Source organism: Corapipo altera, unplaced genomic scaffold (assembly GCF_003945725.1).
Source record: "Corapipo altera isolate COAL_440 unplaced genomic scaffold, ASM394572v1 22b, whole genome shotgun sequence".
NCBI lineage: Eukaryota > Metazoa > Chordata > Aves > Passeriformes > Pipridae > Corapipo > Corapipo altera.
The window spans coordinates 3,678,743-3,697,547 of NW_020884876.1; the positions used below are offsets into that span (position 1 = coordinate 3,678,743).

General features: G+C 36.0%; 1 protein-coding gene across 3 annotated transcripts in view; it reads right to left on the minus strand.

Moving 5' to 3' along the window:
• The window catches only part of DLC1 (DLC1 Rho GTPase activating protein), a 261,325-nt gene that overhangs the window by 170,479 nt on the left and 72,041 nt on the right, over window positions 1-18,805 (minus strand). For all 3 annotated transcript variants that reach the window (XM_027635751.1, XM_027635750.1, XM_027635749.1), the window contains exon 3: window positions 1,073-1,222. In XM_027635751.1, the coding sequence (XP_027491552.1) occupies window positions 1,073-1,222 (150 nt within the window). The remainder of the gene's footprint in view (window positions 1-1,072; window positions 1,223-18,805) is intronic.

Below are 18,805 nucleotides of genomic sequence, written 5' to 3' on the forward strand. Positions count from 1 at the left end.
TGCTTTAAGAAATTAGCTAAAATGCTGGCACAGATTGGTGAGATACAGAGAACAGATATTAACAGTGTATTTCAGCTTTTCTGTGTCATCAGTGCTCAAGGAGATACTGTGAGAACATTGATATCCATGGGGAACATGTGTAACTGTTAAAAGAGAAATTATGTGATGTCCTTTAAAAATGATATATTTTAAAATCTTCACCTGATCAAACCCACTGAAACTTGAATACAGCTTTTTTTCACCTATAGACCACTCACTTAGCAATAACAAAGTCTGTCTTTAATAGGAAAAACTCCTCATTATTTTAAAGAAAATATCACTAACAAAAACAAATGACCTGAATGTTAGAGATCTTGGGGCAGTATTTCTCAGGTTTCTTGAATTGAAAAGCAGCTGCAGCACATGTGGATGAAATTAACAGGAAGCCTGCAGGAGAACACCTTGGGTCAGCCATTTCATGTTCTTCATAGTTATGTGTGTAAACATTTTACAGAAAAAAAGAGAATGCATCAGTCATGCTTGTGAGCTGTCCCATCTCCTTTCAGACCACTCTCAGCAAAGAATTGTCCATTTAAGTAAATAAAAAAGAAGAAAGACATTTAAATAATTAAAGTGCACGTTTCTGCCCAGAATCTTACTTTGAATGACAGAGACTTTTCTAAGTGTGTTTCCCACTAGTAGAAAAACAAGACCTGCAGCTCAGATTTACTTTCAGTTCTATTTAATGTCAAATGTTATGAGACTGGTGTGATCCTGACTCTGTGCTGACTCTGCACTTGCAGTAAGTGATAATGAGAGAGCCAGACTTTTTCTGAATCTTGTTATCTCCCTTTGTTTCATCTGGGAGTTCTGAAGCTCTCATTTATGAAATCATGCCAAAAGAAAGAATGGATACAAATATTACTTCCTTCAAAATGTATATACATGCAAAAAAAATACAAGTCAAATTCTTTACAAAAGGAACTTGGGTTCTGAAATCAAAGAGTTGATAAATGTGAGGAATGAAAGAAAAAAAGTAAAGTAAAAAAGGATTCTACTCAGAATAATAAGGAAATTGAGCAAATTGGCTTACAGGTATATGCCGTCGTTTATATGTTGGGGTGCTGGATGGGGAAGAGCTTGCACTGAGAGCATTTTCAATATCCTGGTCAAGCTGGTCCAGTTTCATAATTAACAGTACCATTGAATCCAGCCGTGAACGATCCCGATCTTCTGCTATTTCCTATGGAACAGAATTGAACAATACAATTGGTAAATCTGTTTCCTATGGAACATACAATTAATAAATCTGAAATGGCAATACTTGAAAAAAAAAAGCTTAAATTATAAAAGCTTTATTTCTTGATTTGGCATGAAAGCACATTGAATAATAAGCAGAATATTGGGGTTTTTTTGTAAAATACTGTTTTGTGTAACCAGTTTACTGAGTATTGACTTACAGCTGGGAAAACATTTTATGTTAATGTTTAATATCCATCCATTATGGCGAGTAAATTTTCAAAAAACCACAATTTTTTAGCACAAATGCATCATTATCATCCCCTTGATAGACATACTTTTAAAACAGCTACTGATTCTAAACATTTCTCAAAGTATTAACCTCAAGTTAGTTAATATGATTGTACAAATACAAATGAAGAAGGTTGATATATGATGGAAATGGGAGAGAAGGAACTTCAAAGAAACCATTTTTCCAGCTGAAGATAACCGCAACTACTTTTCTTTGTGGAACTCATTAGTGTAACTATGTTTTGTCAATTTGTAGCAGAGATTTCTGTCTTGGTTGGAAATCCTTGATTGATATGAGATACATTAGCGTAATAGTAAACACAGCATCTTAGATCCTCTGAATGGAAAGAGAGAAGGATGAGGGGTATTCACATCACAGCCTCAAACACCAAGATTATTGCAGCTAATTTCTTTATACCCTGTAGAAAACGGAGACAAAGATCTTCAAAAGAACAACTCAAAGCAAGATTTTCAGTTAGATAGACTAAATAATGCTCTTAAGGAGTTCCTCCCTCTATTTCTCTTTTGTATAGAGAGTTAACACAAAAGTTAGCCAACTAGCCTGCCTCAAAATTCAGGAATATGAAAAAGCCCTACTGGTTCCTCTATGGATTTTCACAATAGTAAGTAAGAAAACAGGAAGTTCAATTAACTCACTTGAAATAATATTTTGTAAATCCTTCTAAAGAAATGGAAGCAAATACATTATAATTACATCATAGTGCCCAAGAAGTAGGCAGTGTAAGTGTCCAAATCAACCTTTCTTTGTTAGTCTCTAAATTGTTTTTCAGACTGTGCAGTGACTTCTTCTAGTTAGGATTCCATTAGCAGGGTTATTATAGACTGCTTCAAAGACATTGCAAAACATGAATCAAATGATTCCTGCTAGAATTAAAGGATATGTAAACATAAGCCAGTCACATAAACCACATGCTCTTTATGTGAAGACATAGGTGAAAAGTTAGCTAACTAAATCTTAGAAAAGCAGAAATACAAATCTGTCAGTCCATAACTGAGTAATGAACAACTTACAATACAAAGGTCAAACTCAGAAAAACTGTGTATTTAATTTTTTATTACAACTTGATATTTTGCATTGGGTTGCTGAAAAAGCTGATGAATTTGCAAGACCTCCTGATGAACTTGAACTCAGTTTAGAATGATCCTGAAAGAATATTACCTCAAAATAACTTGGAAATCAATGAAATGGACTAAGTTTCACTTTCTTTCAAACTGAAAACACAATGCCCCAAACGATTCATTGCAACCCCACGGATCTTCATTTTAATTGATGTTAAATTCATATCTGAAGTTTGCAAATGTCAGAATATTTATTTGATCTAATTTGCATGGGTACAGAAAGCCCAATGAAGCAACTAAGTGTCTGCTAACTAAGTAGACATGACCTTCTTTGAGGCATGGGGCCATGTTGCCACGGTGAGCAAGACCACAACGGGTTTACACATCCAGAGCGTGCCAGTGCTGCTACCCAAACTAGACTCCTAGTCCCCTAACTCTGTTTTTTATTTCGATTGATTTTAGTTGGAAATACAGCACTGTAAAGGCTAATCAAACTAAAATTTACACTTGACTTAAAAACCAGAAGTTCACTACCACACCACAAAAAAAGAAGAGGCGATGGCTGGGTGGGGTTTTTTAGTTTGCTTGTTTTGTGGTTGGTTTTTGTTTTTCTTCTTATCAGTCTAGAAAGATAAGAGGCATTTTACATGAAGAAAAAATAAATCAAGACTTTTCCCCAAGCAAATTGTTTGATTCATCCTGCCAATCTAGTATAAACTTGCTCTGCATGTAGCAGATTGAGAATGCTGGAGAAGAATCTGCTGAAATAAAGACACTACAAAATATTGATCAAAGTGATACTCAGACTTAACAAAATGCGCTGGCTTTGTAGGCAAACACTGCTTTCCGTAAAACAATAATATTATCAGTATGAAATTTACCTATTCCATTTAGAAGTCTTAACTTTGTGGTTCTGGTTGCTGCTCACATCAACATGAAAAAATTAATATTTTAACTATGGTTTCTATTTTTAAAATGTATTTAACGAGACAATAATCACCTTCTGTTTTGCCAGGGCATATCAGTGTGTATACATGAAAGCCTAAGCAATATATCAAAAATTTAACATATACTAATAAAAAAAGATTAATCTTGAGTTGCAAATTCATCACAACACATGGAACCTATATTATTATGAGATTAATTTATGTTTATACAGTTTTAGCCTTGATATTATCTAATAAATTTCCAAGAGCTTTATAATCTATTTATCTTTTTTGTATCTCCCTTTTGTGTATATTCTGAGATTTTGTTACTGAAGTGTGACATGATCTAAAGCCAGCAAGGTAGTAGCAATTCATTCGGGTTTTTTTGAAAACACAGTATTTTCTTTGCTTGCAGTCTTTCGCATTATTCCCCCCTGATAGCTTCTCACCTTCCAAATTAGAATCCAAAAATATACATTACATTTATAGGATTATACAGAAATCCTACCTTTACCCTTTTGAAGTCAAAACTTGGGTATTAGAAGAGGCCTGGTCAAAGACTTCATTTGCAACCATAATTTCTGCCTTAAGGTATTTGCCTTGGACAATTCAGGGATGCGTCACAAACATAAACAGTAGGTCAAACTGGAGATCTTATTTGTCTGGAGATTTTATTTTTAACATGTCTCCACACAAAGAGGAAATACTTTAGGTCATAAACTGGAAAAAAAAAATTTCTTTTAATTTGTATCCTTACTGGTGTGATAAAAAAGCTGGTTAAATTTGAATATATTCATATGTTTAGAATGGAAAGCATTATAACAGTTCCTAGAATGAAGGATGCTTGAATTACTCCTAAATTAAGTACTAAACCCCCAAATGTTTTTACAAGGAAAACAACCTACAAGTCCTGTTCCTATCATCAGAAAACAACGCTAAAAGAATGAAAACATTTTTTTCAGCCCTTTTGTAACTTTGGAGCTTATATAGTTATTGACAAGAATACCACAATGTTTTTCCCCTAGTTACTCCCATGTCTTCAAGTGCTTTTGTGTCTTTTTGCTACCAACTTGCCTTGTGCAACATGTATGACAACACCTGGCAATTTCTGAATATAATGTCCAGTGCACATAATGCTATAATTTTTATTTTGAAAATTTGATGGATAAATAATGCTGTACAAAGGCAGCATTAATCAGACTATTTCTAGAAAGTAATTAACCCCCTCCTTTTTATGTAAGGTCACTAGAATTTTATACCATATTATGAGTACGTCACAATGACTTTAGCTAACTCAAACAAAACAAATCAATTAAGGAGTAAGACACTACTTAAGTTTGGATTTAATACACCTGTCTTATCAGGGCATGGGAAAATAATTCAAATGGATGCATTTCACTTCCTTGCCCTCTTAAACCCTGTATTTCTCTAAGTGTGTTTTTCCCTTTCACTCATAGCCATAGTTTTACATCACACACACACTCCCTACTGCAGCCTCTTTTCCCATATACCTCTTTCAGCTGAGTAGAGCAGACCTCCACCAGTGCCAATGCCCTGTGGTTAAGGAGGGGAGAGAATGCCCCCCCTCCAAGCATCCCCCTGCTAGGGCCATCAGGGCACCACCAGCCTTGCTCCTCCATGACACTTTTGTGTCAAGATGCTCATAATTTCTTTGAAAAGGAAAGCTTGGTTTTTAGAGTCAAGACATTTGCACAATTGACAAGGCAAGCTAGAGTACTGACAAAAGAAAGGGATCATTTATGGAAAGAGCTGGCTGATCTTCACCCGGTATTCTTGAACTTCAGCCAACTGGACTGACTTAAAATCTTATATTAATGCTATATATTTCATAAGACACTAAATTACTCATTCTTGTCTTTCCTTGCTAAAGAATACCCTTTTTGAAAAATAGAAAGATACTATATATCACTGATTTTAGGCTGTGAAGGTTTTCACTCAGAGAAAGAAAGAATAATGAAAAATACACTGTTTTGGAATTAGTCTGATGATTCTTATTAGCAGATGTGCAAATCAGGTGTAATTTTCATCCTTCTACATTGCAGTGTACAGTTCACAAACTTCAAAAAATACCTAAGAATTTTATCTTTCTCTAAATTTTACATTCTATATACCACATTACCATATACCATATCCCTGTCCATGGCAGGGAGTTTGGAGCTAGAGGATCTTTATGGTGCCTTCCAACCCAAACCAGTCTATGATTATATGATTAGAGTCTTATTCTTCATTTTATTGGAGGGATTGCAAGCAGAGAACATTAAAACACAATGACAAAGCTAAAGCACTCCATTCTTTTTTGACATAAGACACAAGGCCTAGACACCAGAAAAATCAGAGTAAGATTACTATTATAAATCATATTTTGAACTAATATTTAGAACAGACTGAAAATAGAACAAATAATGTAAGCATACAATGGTGTACATATCACAGATGAGGAGACATGCTTATATACATGCAGCTATTCACCCTACACATTCATACATGCTTTTGAGAAAGAAGCTTTTCTTCTCATTTTCCTTAAAAGCATTTAGATCACCTACTCAGTTATTCCAAACATAAAGTATTCAATAATACTGATTTACATGTGCTTTTTGACTCCTGTTAAACATACAAGTAAGCTATTTTTGCAAAAGTAAAGTCTTCAGAGGCAAAGTTACAGGGATGGGAATATTTCACAACTAGAAGTGAGGTGCAGTTTCTCCCTAACTTTACATAAGATCTTTCAAACTCATGTGCTGTTCATAGATATGGTCTCCTGAACTTAACCCAATTTCTGCCGCAGAAAGTTGCCATCCTTCATGTTCAAAGCTAATTTAATCCAAACAAAAGCATTCCTTCCTTTCACAGCTGTTTTTTGCCTAAACACATACTCAACCCCTAGACTATTCAGTATTTTAGTTCATGCGGTTTTGATTCTAGTTTTCCATGTTTCATGTCAGCCGAGTAAACTGTCTAGCAGAGATACTGTTTTCACGAAATTTAGGGATTCGCTATTGATGAAATGGAAAATCACTCAAAAACGTTGGGGCAAAACAATCTGTTACACAGCTGTTTTAACTCAGCAGGGATGGCAGCTAGTAGTTTCTCCTGAAGTGGTTGCTCTTGAAACAGAACAGCTCTGTATTAGACAGAGTCAATCAGGATCACTTTCTAGCTAATGTCACATTAGCTAGAGGTGGGAGGAGAAAGGGAGTCCAGTGTTAGGGTCAGGATTAGGGTTAGGGTTAGGATTAGGGTGGGTAGTTATTAATGGAAAATATGGACTTCCCAGATTGCCATTACTGCATTAGCATTGTACTAATTCTTCTGCAATAATAATGCAAATAATTGGTGGCACTAGTTCAAAAGCAAACAGAAGCAAAAACAAATGTATAATTAAACAACCCAAAACGGTACATCTTGTCCAATACAGAAGATAATTACACTTACAGTACAATTTCATAAGGTATAGATGATGTATGAAATACAGCTCTCTGTCTTTGGAGTTACACTTGATTACCATAGCCGGTCTGACACCCAACCCCCAGTTATCATTCATGATTTAACATCATGTCAGGATTATGACTATGAAAATTTGCCAAAATCAAATTCCATAAAGACACAGAGCTCAGTATAAATGTAATCTCTGCTCACTGGGGGGGGGAAGTATAGCTAAACATAAAGTAATTAATCATGCTCTTTCCAGCATAAACAATATTCAGTTACTTTCCAGCTTCGTTCTTTATATTTTGTAAAGTAGCATTGTAATTATTCTAAAAGTCACCTTTTATGACTACACTTTCGTGACTATGGCTTACAAAGTAAGCAAAAAGGCATATTTTTACCTTTATTGGACCCCATTTCTGTTTGATATGAGGGGAAAGACTTCTGCTTTGTTGAGAATATTATGACAGTAATCTGAGCACTTATTATCAGACTGGAAAAATACTGTAATTAAATAGAACTGTGATTAAAAAGAATGTCAATGATAGATTACTGATGCTGCATTTTTATATTATTGCAAAACTACCTCAAATCTAATTATTTTGTGCAAAAATAAACAAGAAAATACTTCAGTGAACTTCTTGATACTTTTCTATTATACATGAATCAAAAATTGAAACCAGAAAAAATATATCCGAAAAAATAATCAGAAATTAAATCATCACCAGTGACATTATGAAATTTAGCTTTGATTTGCCTGTTGGCATATGTTTTACAAATACACCAATAGGTGAATCTGTTTGTGTACTTATATGTCTGCTTTACAGGTTGGTGGAAAGGGAGATGTTTCGGTTTAGCTTTGCAGTAAAATCAGAAAGAGAGTTTGCCCTTCAGCAGATACATCCTGGTCTTTGTGATTTTGTTTAAGAAATTTTCAGCCTTTTTTATTTATTCATAGTAAATCAAGAGAGAATTGATGCCAATGGTCACTCACAGTATCCTCAACATCTATTGAAATCAAACGAATTAAGAGTAACTGCACTTGGAAGAACACTGTCAGCAGGACAAGGGGGATCCTTTCCCTCTCTTCAGTCCTGGTGAGACACATCTGGGTTCAGTGCTGGGTCCAGCCTTGGACTCCCCAGTACATGAGAGATGTTGACATAGTGATGCAAGTCAGTTAAGATGATTAAGGGTCTGGAGCATCTTTCATATGAGGACTGGCTGAGAAAGGTGGAACTGTTTAGCTTGGTGAAGAGAAAACTGGGAAGGCATCTATCTGATGAGTGAGTTAGAAGATAGACCCAGATAATTCTTAGTGGTACGCAGAGACAGGACAAGAGGCATTGGGAACAAACCAAGATGCAAGAAATCCCATTTAGACCTGAGGAAAAAAACTGTACTGTTAGGATGACTGAGCAGTGGAATAGGGTGCCCATAGAGGTTATGGAGTCTCCAGCATGCAGATGTTAAGAATCTGATGGGACACAGTCCCGGAGAACCTGTTCTAACTCTGCTTGGACTAGACAATTTCAAGTAGAGTCTTGCAGCTTTGGCCATTCTGTGATTCTGTGAGAGTTTTTAACACTTCTTGTAGTATGATTTTTAAAGAGGACACAAATGATACAATAGTGAGAACCAGAGTGGCATCTAGGACACTTTGCTTAAACCATTCTCTCCCCCTGTAATGCCCTTGCCTCAATTTTTTCACAATTTGCCAGTCTTAAGGTTTGAAAGAGACAAAGAATAAGTAGATGGACAGAAAAAACTATTGTCATTATCATAGATTATCATAGACTATTTGTTTGGTTAGAACTTTAGACGTCTCTAAACCAACCTTCTGTTGAAGGAAGGGCAGCTGTGAGATCAGATCAAGCTCTTTGCGGCTTGATTCTGTCAGATTATGGAAACACCGAAGAACAGAGAACGCACTTCTGTGGGCAGCCTGCTCACATCCTTGACTGTCCTTATGAGAAAAGAACTATTCCCTGAAGAGATTATTTAGCACATTTCAAACCTGGAAGCAAGGAATTGTTTCCAAATGGAAAGCAAACTTTCTGGTTTACACTGCACTGAAGATGGTGCAAAGGAAATGGGGGAAAATGAAGAAATGTAAAACCTAGTTTTTGTTCCAGTTTACCAATGAAAACAGAGAATGCAGGAAATGCCTAGCATGTATATGAAGTCTATTACTGACACTTTGCCCCACAATACCTGAAGATAGTGTAATAGTAGTACTGAGCAGCCTCCTGAAATTAATGGAACTTTCTCCATGATTGTAATGCACTTTGAATCAGGCCTAAGACAGACATGAGAATTAAAACTCACAAACCACTGCACACTCTAATTTCTAGGTGAGAAATAGAAGTGCTTGTCCTTAATGGTGTTATGTTACCCTAGTAAATGAAGAGTTTTAAGAATACAGGTTGCACTGTCAACTTGGTCTTTTTATAGAAGATATCTGTTTGTTAATATGATTGTGACTTCAATAAATGATAAACCAGCCTATTAAAAAAACACAACACAATGCCCTTGATAATCATACCTTTATCAGTTTGCAAATTATTCATGTGTGGGAGTGTATGTGGGCATAATGGTGGTAAAGATTCTCCACCGAGTGTTTCAAGTCCAATTAAAACATTACAGAAAATTTCCTATATTAATTTTTCTTTTGTTTGTACAAAGCTAGGAGGTATTATGGAAGAAATGTGCTGTTCTACAAAAATCATTAAAAATCCTCATATAAGAAGAGCAGGTTTAGCTGGTTACTTAACCTCATAATTCTTGACATGAAATTTAAGTTGAAGACTTTCAAGTTATTGTTATCTGTGGATCTTTGGTAAAAATATAAATATTTATCTTCTTCTGCCTTTTACTGTAGTTTTATATTACTCTTTTGAGTTCTGTGGGTTTATTTATATTTCTGTGTATTTACAAGTAACAGAAACACACACACATGCATGCATGTACTCTGATTTGCGCCATGAAGAGTCTTTGCTCATTGATGATAGTTTTAAATTTGGCATTTTCTGAATGCAGAAACAAGTATGAGAAGTCTATCTGGAGAGAATAATTTAAAAAAAAGAGTTGCCTGAGAACTCTTATATATTGAATGTCAAAATGTAGGAATATTTTATCATAGCCTGCAACTTACTGAAATCAGCCCAGGGCCTATGGCTTCTTAGAAACTAGTAAATTATTTAGATATCTAGGTAGAAAGAGAAAAGTCTGTTTTTATCATTCCAGTTTTAGTAATTTTGCTCAAGTTAGCAGTTTACATGAGAGATTCCCTGGGATTCTCTGCCAAACACAAACATTTTCCAATCCCTCTCATGTTTGCAGGAGGCCATTAGAAGACAAAAGGAATCAAGGAAAGCTGAGATATGGTGCATTCAACAAAGAGTATTTTCTTTCCTTGTCCCCTGAAGCATGACTAGATAATAAACACCTTTATAAAGAAGCAAGAAATAAAATATGGAACTTCAGAGTTGATGGTGGAAAGAATGAGGTTGGGAATTCAATGTGGAGAGAAGAGCTTAAGTTCTTGGAAAGCTATAGGATATATGTTTTAGTTTACTTTGGTTGAACACCCAGTGTCCACTATGACTCCACCCAATTCCCCCAGAGGGAAAAGGATGAGGGAAGGGGGGAAGGAAAAAAAAAACTTGCAAAACTGAGACTGCTGAGAAAGGCGGTTTTATATTTACACAAAGAAGAAAAAGAGAACTATAAGCACTATACATATAGAGAAAACTGACAATAAAGACTACTTCCCCTCAGAAGGTGTTTTCTTCCTCTGAAGAACAGCCATCTGTCCCATACAACTGTTCCGGAAGAGAAAGGAGGTATTGTTTCCTTCTTGTCTCTTTATATCTGAGCTGACATAACACAGTATGGAATACCTTATTGGTAAAATATAGATCAGGTGACCTATCCTAGTTCAGTTTCCCTCCCAGGGAGGGTTACAAACCCACTACAATCTAGAATAGCATATACCAACTATACTGAATTTCATGGAGCCCAAGCAACCCCATGTCTGAAAGGACACATAAGATTAAGGCACAAAAAGTGTGAAACCTACTTTAAATGCATAAGACCTAATTTAAATGAGTCACCAGTTAATCTGCTCTACTGCAGAAGGGACCTACTCTCTTTGTGCAGTGAAGAAAGTATCAGAGCATCACATGAGAATCAAAACCCATAAAGTACTCTCTAACTTCTTCCAGGTGAGAAATAGAAAGGACTGTCTTAGATGGTTAAAATGCCTAAACGTATTAAATTAATAGTTAAATTAATAATGGAGGTTATAAGAGGTGAGATGATGTGATATAGGATGCTCTACGTGTGACATGACAAGATGCAATTATGATCCCATTGTCAAGATAGGCACAATATAGGACAAAATTTGGGGTGGTTGGTTTGGTTTTTCCTTTGTTGTGCTATTCAGCAGCACTGTAGATCAGATAACAAGGCATGTAGAAGTGAGATCTCTTGAGTCCCACAGTTACTTTGGGCCTGATTCTCTGAAATGTCAAGTATTAGGTAAACACAACATTCAGGTAAGTATTATATTCTGCATTCTTATCAGATATATAAGTATATTCTGCATTCTTATCAGAATATACAGAGTTTTGTATTCTTAGGTTATAAGCATTCTGGGTGTATGAGATTACAGAGCTATAAATTATTATTATGGAACCCCTAGAAATCTCTCTAGTTGTCAGCTCTCAGTATATAAAGAAAAAATATTTGTAAAACTGAATGAAAAACTTTTTACTGCAGGGCTTAATCAGTGCAACCCTCCCCCCCTTAGCCCCCCAGTCATTACAACAGTAATCATACATATCTCCAAGAATAAGACCTTGAATAGGAAGACTAGTGTCTTTTCCTATAATTAAGGACAACATTCAGGAAAGTTGTGGTCAAACTATCTGAAGGCCCCAAACTTCAAAGATCTACTTGCTTGCCACCCAGTTTTGCCCACCACACTACTGCAAGACTGGTGCTTGGCTGTGAACTCAAGTATTCTGCAGAGCTTCTATATATTCATAATCTGAAGACTGATCTTTAGCTTATTTTTCCTTATAAAGCACTTATTTTTCCTTATAGCAATGAGCCGAGCTTTTGTTGGCTATACCTCTTCATTTGTGTAGACTGCTCATTTAATTCTTGCAAAGATTCCATTCAATACCAAGACAAACTTTAGTGGATGTTTGTTACCGTGTAGTAAATCCATGACTAAACTTTACAGTAGAAAATGATTAAAAATATACTTTCATCTTAGATGATATTAATAACATTTTAGTATTTCAAGATTCAAGAGTGATCAGTAAACAATTGTTTAGCAACTCTGTAATTTGTTCTGTTCATAGTTGTACTCCAAACTTAGTTTTAAAAAATAGACATCTAAATCATAATCTGATACAGGTCATGGTTTCATGGTTACTTTAATTTTCCCAAAATTATTGGTTCTAAAAAGGTGCTGTTCTCTCATCTACTTGCCCAGGCTGCCCCTCAGCTCTCCTTGTGTCAGCATTGGTTTCTAGTGGAAGGCCACTTGAACACAATCCCTGGGAAAAGTGTAGTGCTTAGCAGAGTCTCCCTGTGCAGCCATACAAATGTCAGTGCTGGTCAAGGAAGACTAAACAAAGGCAGGACAATCAGCTGCACTGATTTTTCTTTTTTCTTGCAAAAACTTAGATTTTTGTTGGTGCAAAGTGATCACTTAACTGTAACTTTGTTTTTTTGCAGGTGAGGTTATGCTGATTTTACAGACATTGTAGGGTCTGGGGCTTCTCAAATGGTTTTCTTCAGGACACCTATATGAAGAACATGTGGAGTGTGCATATTTGTAACTTGGTGAGGGTCTGAAACAGAGGCATATTGTCAAAAAAGAGAAGCCAATTGCTGTCCACTGCTCCTCATTTCACCCATGTATCCTTCTTTAGCTTTGCCAATCTGTGTAGCTGATGAAATGCCAGAGATATTTTTTTATGTCACAAGTTTGTAAGCGAACATGATAGCATGAGAAAACTCCTTGCTACTTTTTTATAATCAGTGAAAGGAGTTTAAGGCCTTGTTTTCTTGGAAAAGAACACATTCTTTCCCATGTGAAAACTGGATTGTCCCAGTGACAATTTCTTATTAAATTACTTCTGCACAGTGAGATGTAAACTAAGGTTACTTTTGTATCACCATTCACAGCACACTGATATTTATGAGAACTGTTATTGGTGACTGAGGAAGTGGTGGTAAAACTCTTGATATTGAATGGGAATAAAATTTGTGTTTGTGAATAAGACCAAAGTTCAAGTTCAGGTTTGGGTTAATACCCAATAAGCTTGAATTTTCAGAACTTGTCTCAGTAAAAGTGTTTCAACAAAAGGGTTACCAAATTAGATGTTCATATCAGACTTCTTAGTTTAACTCCATGTAAGCTTAGTCATGGGCAAAACAACCCCCCCAAACTGGGATGGGCTCAAACACATTTGGAGTGGAAATATTGATCAAGGACATTATTATTCCTTTTCAGCCACATTAAGAAAGTGTCTAGATAGCTCAAAAAAATCTTCATAAAGCATGCTCTCTCTTTCATTTTGAATTCTTAGAAAGTAGTAATAAATGGCAATTAGAGGTTTTGAAAAATTATAGAATCAAAGGAGGCTGGATCACCCTTTATATGGCACACACCATACTTTACAACTAAGATATTTCCTGCAAGAAATAACCAAGATGATGCAGTCATGTAAGCTTCTCTGAAATTCTGCACCAATTACTGCACCATTTCTGAAGGGATGACTTCTGAAGAGCTGATAATAGCCTGAATTTGGTAAAAACTACCAACACCTCCTTGTTTACCTCTGATACCCCTTAATAGCATCTGTCTTGTGTGTATTGTTGTCTGAAATTCATAAAAGCTAAGTGTCTGACCATGTGGTAAGTGGTTGACTGGAATTTTGTAGAAGTCTGTGGTTCAGACGAGGAATTCAGCTTTTCCTTATAACATATTCAGCTATTTCATGTATGCCTTTGAAATATGTTTATGCACACTGGAATTATTCTAGCTATTAAATGTTACTTAATGGGATTGATATGTGCTCAGTATACAGCACTGAGGGCTTGCTCAGACACACACACTGTCCTGTAAACTAGCCTTTAGGGTTGATTCTCCATTCACATCAAAGGACAGAATACACTTAGCATACAACCAGAAGACAAACTTATTCTGAAAGCCTCATTATTCTGTAACTGCCTTTTTGAATCCTTGAATTCATTCTCCCCTTAAAGTGTGCTGCTTAGATTTTTCTGTCATTCACCTTAAATACTAATTTTTTTTAGCATTTCTATCCTAAATCCTTAGAAGCAGACCCAAAGTTGCACCATGTAATTGCTACTTAAACCATTATCCATTGACGTTTAAATGAATACATTTTGTACGCTCATTTTTAACATTCACTGCTTTCTCAACAGTAAGTTCAGCTTACTAAGTCTACTGACTATTTTAATCTGAAACCATCAACAGTAATTAACACTAAATTTAAATATTACACAATATTGAATATTATACATTTAGATACAGTATTAATGAGCTAAAAATAGAAAGTCATAGAATCATAAAGAACACAACTGGAAGTGATCTTGAAATGCCACGTCAGCTGTCTCTCTCAATGACAAGTCCGTCATATTTAATGGATGATTCTCCAGCTCCCTTTACAAACCTCCAAAACTGCCCCAAGCAAAAAGATCGTATTCCAGTATTTCCTTCCTTAGTACTAAAAACCTATTCACAGTCTTTCTCTAGCCTGAACTCATTAATTCTTATTTTTATTAATTTTTGTCTGCATGACAGACTTTTCTTGTCCTTGGAAATGGTATTATGTTCCTCCCATCCCTGTATTCACATTCATTCCTTCCCCTCCACAATGCAATGGCAGGGACTGGTTTCTTCCATCTCTGGCCATTTTCACATCAATTCTTGAGTCTCTCTGGAACTTTCCTCCTGAAGAGCAACTTGTAAAACCCTCTGCTTTCAGTACAGGTGAAGCTAATGTAAAAGATGCATCCCTAGGAATGGAAAAGTACAGTATTCTCAGGAAATTTTTCTTTTGTACCAGCAAACAAATATCAGTGGAAGCCATTTCACCTCCCAACATTTGTGAGGCCAAAACCACTGGAAGTTGACTGGGATCTGCAGGTAGTAAGCAGCTGTCAGGTAGCAAGGTAGCAACAAGCAGTTGAGATGAATCATTGCCAGGAACAGTTCAGATAACAGTCAAACTTTTCTTGTAGATAAGTTCTACAGGCTCCATTCTTAATGCTTATCAACTGGATAAAGCCTTGGTCTGACTTCAGGTCTGACCCTGCTTCAGCAGAGTCCTCCTGAGGTGCCTTCCAACCAATTGCTAAGGTTGTCCTTAAGTTTTCCATTGTTGGATGGAAACTAATTATTATTTACAAAAGTCATTGGTAAAACTAGATTGAGTGGAAAGTACTGCTACTACTGCTAAATGCACCTAAGCATTTTGCTTAATGATTTCTCTCTTTACTGTATTCCACTTAGTGTTTGTACTGCTGCTGGATATGTATTGCTGCTTTTGCATATAGCCTTCCACAGACAGGGTAAATTTGCCAGTCATACCCTGGAGCCATGCCCACCATCAAATGAATTACACTTCCTTGTATGATAACTAATCTTCTTTGGAAGGTATAACAAACACCTTCAAAACTGAACAGCATATTTCTTTTAAAAGCACCCACAATTTATTCCAAGTAAAGTGAAAATTCAGCACCAATAGCATTCCATGTGGATATCAGCTTACAATTTTCTTTCACATCATAACCCAGCCATAACTCACCAGCATTGTGTGATCTATACAAGGACTGTCTGAGAATTTTCACTTTCTCTATCAGCAATAGCAAAAATATATTAATCCAAATTGTATGCACAGGTATTTAGATGGGAAACTCAGATTTTCTTACTATAAAATCTGAAAATATCTCTCATGGATGTACCAAAGTGAGGAAAAAATATTAAAGGAAACAAAACACGTAAGAAATACTGATGTGACAGATTATTGTGTATCATACTTGAGTTCTTAACACATTTATCTAAAAAACACAGGCTGTGTTTACACTGTCAATCAAGACAGCAATAAGGAGTACCCAAGCAGTAAATGACAGCCTGAGCTGAAACCTGAGCCACTATCCCTAGGGAGAAGCTCACTAGAGATGCCCTAGTTGGACTTGAGTCCAAATGAGACTTGGTTGTGGTCATAGCTTTTTCCTTTTCCTTTATGTCTCTGAGAGTTCCAGCCAGGCTGCAGTGGATAACGGCATTGGTACTCAGCTCTGACAGCCTGGACTGGGAGGAAGGAAAAGCACTGAGCCCTGCTCTGGTCCCAACTGGGATGTGAGCTCCTGTTCCTAGCTCAGCCTTCAGCAGCTCTACATGCCTGGACACTTCTCCTCTCTTTTGGGGAGCTGACGATTGACAGCTTCCTTTCACAGCTGCTGCCTCCCAGAACAGAAGCGGGGAAGTGACTATCTCTCAGAAAGGACATGTAGCTCAAACTGGGTTCAGTCGGTCAGTCTGTGTCAGTGCATCTGTCCACAAAGGTCCCAGTAGCCTACAATTAGGAGCTGGGCAATTTGAATAGGAGGTCAGGTTGGTTACAAGTTCTAGTATTGACTAACACCTAACATATTTACATTGTAAATATGTCCACAGCATTGCAGGAGTTACATATATATATATATATATATATATATATATATATATATACACACACACACACACAAATATTACTTATATAGGTACATAAAAGAAGGAAAGTGGATTCAGAAGTCAACGTTATTTCCAACTGGGGCTTTACCAAATAGGACGTTTGAGTTCAAGAGTTATCTCAAAGAGGATATAGAATAAAAAAGACAAATATATCTGGGCCAGGATTAAATCACATATTTTAACTAATGTTCAGCATACTTGTATTCCATTCCAAACTCTTCTTCAAAACAGTTATTGGGGTGAACATGATTTCATTCTTACAAACAATTTGAAAATATTTTAATGGTTTAATTGCAATACGGTTTTAAATATTTTCATTTTTTTCTGCACCTAAATCTGTATTTCTTGCTAGAAATCAATAGATAGAGAATACCAATAATGATGGCTAAAAATATTACAAAATCTAGAACACGTTAAAAAAATTTGAAAAGAAATATAACAATTGGAAATATATTAAATTTGTAGTAAGATTTTATTTTGGAAAGACTAATTTGGAATGAAAATGTAAAAATAACCTCTGGCCATAGAATGAGAGTTAAAAAAAAATAACAAACCCAAACCCAACAAAAATCAAACCAGGGAAACTCATTATGAATAAGAAAAGAGCACTTCACTTCTGGTGGATTTTAAATGGACAAAGAGGCAACTAGAAACACTCGAGTAGAATGCTTCCAACAATGAACAAGCCACATTAAAGAAAAAAGCAGATGGAATGAAAAACTCGTGCATGCCAAAAAGATAGGATGCAATGGGCCTTGGAGAAAGTAGCATTCAGAACAGAAAAAAAAAAATCATCATTTTGGGTTTTCTTTTATTCCTCCAAGTTGCCTGAAGTTTTCTGTGATCAATGAAGTGTTAAAAAGTTCAGACATGAGCAGCAAATAGTGAGTAATATTTTAAAAATACATTACAATGCATTAAAAACATTACCATTTTGAGGAGGTACCCAGTATGACTCAGCCTGGAAATGTTGCAGGGAAAAATTATTCATCTGGATTTAATTGTATCTGTTTGGGCAACTCAGCATTGTGTGATTGCCATTTCTTAGTGGCATGAGAGTTGTATCAACAGTTCAACTAAAGATAAATAAATAAATAAACAAAAGTACATAATTTATTCAAGCATTTTCAGAAATGCTAGCTTGTCCATTGCCTAATTTGTCCTGCTTCAGGCCAGTGGAAAAAATCTTAACCAACCTCTGCTGAAATGAGCCTACCTGACATAAGCCACTTTTGTTATTTTTGTGGACCCTGGATCACTAAATGAATCCTTAATGATACACAAGATCTCGCTGAAGAGCCAGTTGGGCTAGGAGTAACACAGATTTCAAGAAGCTCTAGGGTTAATAGACAATGATCACAAATTGTGGCTTTCTAATTCAACCTTTCTACTCTCAAATGAATTCCACAAGGACTGAGACACACGCAATGAAGTTCCGTTTTAGTTCCTCAGCTTGAAATATTAAAGTGAGTTTCTACAAAATAAATGTTTCTTATGAAGCATGTTACTATCACTCAAAATTTGGAGTGTGTTTTTTCAGAGTGCTGAAGGAAGATCTTGTTTCTATGTCTTTTTTGACTTTGTCTCCCTGACTCATTGAGTTATATGCTGTTGTAACAGACTGTATTGTGTCATTGAGAATATGACTCTAACATTCATAGTTTATTAATGATTTAATGATTAATGATTTAATAGTCTTGCAGCCTCAAGATTTGAGCAGAAATATTGGGATGTTCTGAGAAGAGCTGCCAGTTTGGGAAGGCAACCACTGGACTCAGGGAAACATGGAGACTACGAGAAGGACAGGTTAGTCAGCACTGTCCGTAGATGAGTCATCTGGATTTGATGTAAACATGGGCACTGTGGGCACAGGAGGAAAAGTCTTGCCAGGTCCAATGTGCAAGATAGACCTGCTGAGTGAGTCATAACTCTTGTGTTCTGAAAGTTGGTGTCTGCTTGAAGCCCCAGCTGAGTAAAAACTGAGTGGAAAATCAGTGAATAAAGCAGCAGAAGGGCTTATGATTGAAGTAAGTGACTGGGATATTTAGTGAGAAACCTA